The 6,145-nt window shown below is 38.0% G+C and overlaps 1 protein-coding gene across 1 annotated transcript in view; it reads right to left on the reverse strand.

Annotated features, from left to right (window-relative positions):
* LOC128660625 (epidermal growth factor receptor) overlaps positions 1-2,783 on the reverse strand; it is a 374,881-nt gene extending 372,098 nt beyond the window's left edge. The window contains exon 1 of the mRNA XM_053714556.1: positions 2,491-2,783. Within this exon, the coding sequence (XP_053570531.1) occupies positions 2,491-2,593 (103 nt within the window). The 5' untranslated portion in view covers positions 2,594-2,783. The remainder of the gene's footprint in view (positions 1-2,490) is intronic.
* Between the last annotated feature and the right edge of the window lie 3,362 nt (positions 2,784-6,145).

The raw sequence follows: 6,145 nt of genomic DNA on the forward strand, positions 1-6,145 counted from the left end.
CTATTGGCTGAAAAAATTTGAATCATACAATAGGAATTAGAGGTGTAGGTGTAGAGGAGTTTCCGGTGAGAGGAGCTGTTCAGTAGAGCACACTGAGTCTGGCGTGTTGCACCGAGTATGGACAGTTGTATGCATCATCCTCCTGTGGCCATTTCTCCCGCTGTTGGTGTAGATAGCACCCTAGGGAGCAGGGCAAATCCATTCTGGCCCAGGCAGGAAACCCCCAAGTGACTACATAAACGGCTTTCAGTCTGAGCCGCAACTTCACTGCGCTGTGAAAGAGTCGATAAAGCTAAGCAAGCTACCTAAAGCCGGTATCTATACCCACCTTGCAAGATGTAAAAACCCAGCTGGCAGTAACAATATCTGGTGGATTGTGGGAGGCTCGTACTGCCGGAGTTCTACAGGCTGGCAGGAGCAGATCGGTGGCCAAGGCGCTGGTAAAGCTGAGGAGAGAGAATTGTGCCCGGTGTGAGGTGGTTACACCTCCTAGGGCACTTTTTGTGTGACGGATTCCCTGGGTCCACTCCAAGCCATTGTACCCGGTATGTGCTAAACCGGGGGTACATCAGAGGAAGGGCACTGACCAATCCAGGAACAGCATTGAGGTCGAGCCTCCTTAGTCATCCAATAGAGGATCAGAGGTGTGTGAAGGCGTTGACGCCACGCTCTCTACGTAGACGGAGCTCGTACAGACCCGCGGAGCAACGCAGGTTGCATCTTGGCTGAAGAGGAGAGCGGTTGTATAGCTCCCAGCAGAAACAGGCTCATGAGAATTGAGCGAAGCGGACAGTGTGATTTGTGTAAGTCATTAACCTTATTATGCCTATCTGGTTGGGTGGCCTGTGATACAGCTGCAATTGTTGGGCAGAGGAGAGGCCGCCGTGCCACTATTTGAAAATAAGATCTGGTGCCCTTACACTTATCGGAAATTGGGAATAAGAGTTGCCTGAAAGAGGGGAATATCTCTAGAGTTAACTTTCTGCGCTACTGTAGTAGCTGATAATATCCCTTGAAATAACTTGCTGGCATATCAGGCATATAGTGCCGTGGAAAAGGATTAAGCTACTACTGAAGAGAAAGCCATAGAACTTTCAAACTCAGAAGTGAAGGATAAAACCTTAATTGGACATCCCTAAATACTATATACGGAAGAAATATATTATATGATAATTGCTGTGTCAAGTTGAAACCCAGGGGGATATATAGCTTGTTTAAACCCTGTGGTTTTTTTTGCTAAGTAGATCACACTAAATTCTATTATATGAAGGAAAGGCATCACGAATATATATATATATTTTTTTTCTCTTGAGTTAGTTGGCTAGCTATATCCTGTCCTACTTTTCAAATGTGGTTACATGCGTTTTGTGTCATACAAATCTCAATGTGCATTTTTTTTTTTCCTGGGTGGTTGGTGTTTGGATCTAGGGAATTAACACTGGTTAAGTAAGCTTACACCAACTTAGCATATAAGTATTTCTTAAACAGGGATTAAGCTAATATTATAAGGGAAGTGGACGGCCCTCTGTGTCTGGTATATTATTGTTAAGAGGATGAGTCCAATGGCAATATTGGAAGGTAATCTAACTGGTTAAGGTAATAGATATAGTACAGGCTTTTATTCACTAGTAATACTACTAAAGTAACACAACTTAAGTTTGTTTCACACCAAGTTTTTATAATAAAAATCACAAAAAAAAAAAAAGGAATTAGAGCTGCTAAAATCCTATTGGCTGTTTAAATCAGCCAATAGGATTTAAGCAGCTCTCATTCTATTGGATGAGCGGCGAAATAGAGGCGGAATAGGGGTTAATAATTTTTTTTAGTGTTGGCGATGTTGGGAGCGGCAGATTTGGGGTTAATAACTTTAATATAGTGGTGGCGATGCGGGAAGGCCTCAGTTTAGGGGTTAATAGTTAGTTTATGGGTGTTTAGTGCACTTTGTAGCAGTTTAGTTATGAGTTTTATGTTACAGATTTGTTGCATAAAACTCATAACTACTGCTTTTAGATTGTGGAACGCATCTTGTCGGTATAGGCTGCAACGCAAGCTTTTTAGCCTGACCGCAAAACTCGTAATGGCAGCGCTATTTAAGTCCAATAAAAAACGTCATTTTTACTTGTGCGGGACTGACGTTGCGATACAGGCTAAAAGGCTTGCGGTACAGCTATACCGACAAGACTTGTAATGGCTGCAGTCCGGTTTTAACGCTGAAATTACCATTTTGTCAGCGTTAAAACACGAACGCATAACTCGTAATACACCTACACACTGCACAGGTAAAAGGGATAATTGTAAACACATTAAAAGGGGAGGAAATGTTTTAGTACAATGTCCTTCTAAAAAAGCTCATTACAGTCACTAAAAAAGAGTTCTTACAACTGAAAATCTGTAGAGTAAAAATAATAAAATACAATTAAAATACAAACAATTTACTTTCAAGGACCATATACATATTCACATATTCAGATAAATACACTGATTCCTTACCTTTCTTTTCTTCATGTGCAAAGCAGAAGTGGCCAATGAGAACGAGGAGGAACACTGATATGCCATGAAATATATCTCTCCTCATGATGCTTTTTCTGCCCATATTTTGGGATACGAGGCCCAGCTAAATCACTGTCTCTTGCGTATGTGTCTCCCTGTAGCTAATTCTTGACCCTCCTTTTACTATTAGAATGTGTATTGCAATTAATGTAGGCAATAGAATAATTATGACGTTCCTTTCTTCTGTGCTGTATGTGTGAGTGACAATTTGCAAGGTTTGTGTTTATATTCTAGTGCAGCCTCCATGAATTGCAAAACTTTTGTCACTTTTTAGTCATAGCTTAATTCCTCCCACTATAAGTCAAACAAGAGAAGCTTGGCATGCCTTGATTGTCACCTCATATGACTCATTTAATTCCCTTTCCCTACTAAGTGACACTTTAGCTCTAAAGCTAAAATCTGACCACTATTACTCAGTTATTTTAATCAATCTTTAACCCTTTTTTAGGGTGATATAATAATTTTATATAAATGCACCTCATAGAAAAGAAGGCAAAATCCACACAAAATTGCTGTTATAAGGTTCACTTAGTGTGTGTATCCAATAATTTATGAATCAATAATCAGTATATGACAAAAAGCCCTCCTTATTTATACATTGTTATATTTAAATAGGATTATAGAAGATGGATTTTTGTTATGGTTGATAACTTGGTGCTTTTGTGGAGAATCAAAGGTAAGCAGCCTGTGGCAGTAAGGGGGACAATTTTAGTGAAAAGATGAGGGGGGGACACAGTTAGTGGTAGGTGCTGTGCTAGGTTTGGGAAAGAGAAGTATGCTTCATGTAAAGGAATGACAGTGTGAGGGAAAGTATGTGAGAGACAACCTTTTGAAGGAATTGTTCGTCCAGGAAGTCTCCCAGTCCCTTAGTAGTAAAATATAGACACACAATGGGGCTGATTTATCAATGTCTGTCCGACATGATACACTGTAGCGTATCATGTCCGACAGACATCACTGAATTCTGGTGAACTGCTTGTGCAATGCCACCCCCTACAGATTTGCGGTCATTCTGCCGCTAGCAGGGGGTGTCAATCAACCCAATCGTATAGGATCAGGCGGATTGATGTCTGCAGCCTCAGAGGTGGCAGACCATTTAAGGAGCAGCGGTCTCAGGACCGCTGCTTCATAATAACTGCTGTTTCCGGCGAGCCTTCAGAAACAGGGGTATCAGGGGCCATTTGGCCCTTGCTAAATCAGCCCCACTAGGTCAACACTCAGGATTGAACACAGAATGTTACCTGCAGGCTACCTATGTAGGCCATTGGCTCATCCTGAGCAAGATTACAAGTGGCGCACAAATGATAGCGCACGCAACAACCAGTTTAGCTTGACCGTGCTACCAATAGTGTGCCACTTTGATATTACAAGTCCATGGTAAAGTGCGTTAACCAGAAAAGGGTTAGCATGGCTGACCTTACTCGCAGCCTATACTTTTAATGAATATCGCTACCTTGCTAATTTGCACTGGCATTACAAGTTGAAAGTTGTAGTTTGTGCTTGAGTGAAAGCAGAAACTGAACTAGATTATTTAGTGCAACTTCAGACATTATGTAAACTGTAAGGGTTAAAAAAAGTTGCATAAAACACATGTGAAACCCATTCAAGTAAAGTATTACACAATTATATATACTTTTTAATATAAAAATATATAATTATATTGATAGATATGTTTTCAAAGGGATAAAAAGGAATATGGTATTTGGCAAGGTGTTTGACTGGAAAGGGCTCCAATGTGTGTGTGTGTGTGTATATATATATATATATATATATATATATATATATATATACACATATATATATATATATATACATATATAGTATATATATATATATATATATATATATATATATATATATATGTGTGTGTGTGTCTAAATATATGTATATGTGTATATGTGTGTATAAATATAGCTGTCTATGTTTATATAAGTGTATACATGTGTATTAACATGTTTATTGTGTGTGCAAATATGTACATATCACCACATATAAACACATACATATACATGTATACACATATAGAAATAAATGTACACATTTGAGCCCTTTCAAAACAAATACCTTGAAACATGCAATATCATTTTTATTCATTTAATGTGGTTTTTAATAGAAATACTTCAAACTCCAATGTTCTTCACATAAAAAAATGTCCTTTTCATTTTACATTCTGTATTTTATGTGTATACATTCATATAGTATATATAGGTATAGATATATATTTTTAAAAAAATTATATATATATATATATATATATATATATATATATATAAATTTACTGCAAGTTTCAAGAGAGAAAGTTTGAAGAGGACACAGTAGTGTTCTCTCCGAAATAGACAGGGATTTCAGCACTCCATAGAGTAAGCAATTATTTATTTAAATCAATACACGTATTCAAAAGAATTTATTAGGAGTTGGTGTTCCAGGCCTTTACGTAACCAAACAACTTCTGGGTCCCCTAAACCAAAACCACACAAAATAAGTTGTAAATAAATTAAATTTATTTGTGCAAACAAAAAATAAAAAGAAATCAAAAACCACATACATTTAAAAATACATTTTGTACATTAAATGCATAGATAAAGCTGGTCAGCTCACTCTAGATTAATACGATGCAGATGGATACTTAAAAATAGGCTACTGAGTTATTAGGCAACACCCCTACCAGTGGGTAGCCCTGTATGCCTACAGGAATCTGCCACCATGGATAGTATTGGGGATCCATACGTAATCACTCATTTAGTACACAAATGAAAGTGGCAACACCTATCTCAGAGGGCAACCCAAACGAGCTAGAAAAGCTTGTTACCTTGAGAACAATCTGAGGATCTATGCCAATTACTTGTATGCTGAGCAGAAACAATGTAACAAAAATTACATGCTTTACATTTTACACACTTACTTCGAGAAACAACACCCTGACCAGAGGGTAGCACCAATATTAAAAAAGGTTCCGGCTACCTTGGTACTAAATAGGGATCTATGTGTCTCTAATGATAGATGTGTAATCACAGCAATAGTATCAATCAATACATTGTTGGTTGCTTCCAGTCACCATCCACCGTCCCTGATTAGAGGAATCCCTACTGGACAATTCCTCAGGCTTTGAAGGCATTGTTCCAGTAGGAATAAATATAAGACACATGCACAAGAAATGGCCAATCGATTTATAGCGAGGGGGTATTCAAAACGTAATGTAAAATCTGCGATGAATAAAGCTTTAAAAGCCAATAGAGATTCTTTGCTTTTTGACAAAAGGGAGAAAAAAGTAGACAATAGGGTTAGGTTTATTACTGAATATAATGGACACTGGAATCAGGTTCGAAATATTCTAAAAAGTAAGTGGCAGTTCTTACTCTCAGATGAGAATGTTAAAAGTGTGGTGGGTGACTTTCCATCACTAGTTGCACGGAGGGCTCCCAATTTAAAAGATAGATTGGTTAAGAGCGATTTCTCACGCAATCCAAAAGCACAAAATTGGCTTGAAAAACGACAAAAGCTACAAGGTTGCTTCCAATGTGGCAACTGTGTCTTTTGTAAATTTATAGTAAAAACTAGAAGGTTTTGTACAGGCGAGAAAATATATGAAATCAGA

Source organism: Bombina bombina, chromosome 5 (genome assembly GCF_027579735.1).
Source record: "Bombina bombina isolate aBomBom1 chromosome 5, aBomBom1.pri, whole genome shotgun sequence".
Classification (NCBI taxonomy): Eukaryota; Metazoa; Chordata; class Amphibia; order Anura; family Bombinatoridae; genus Bombina; species Bombina bombina.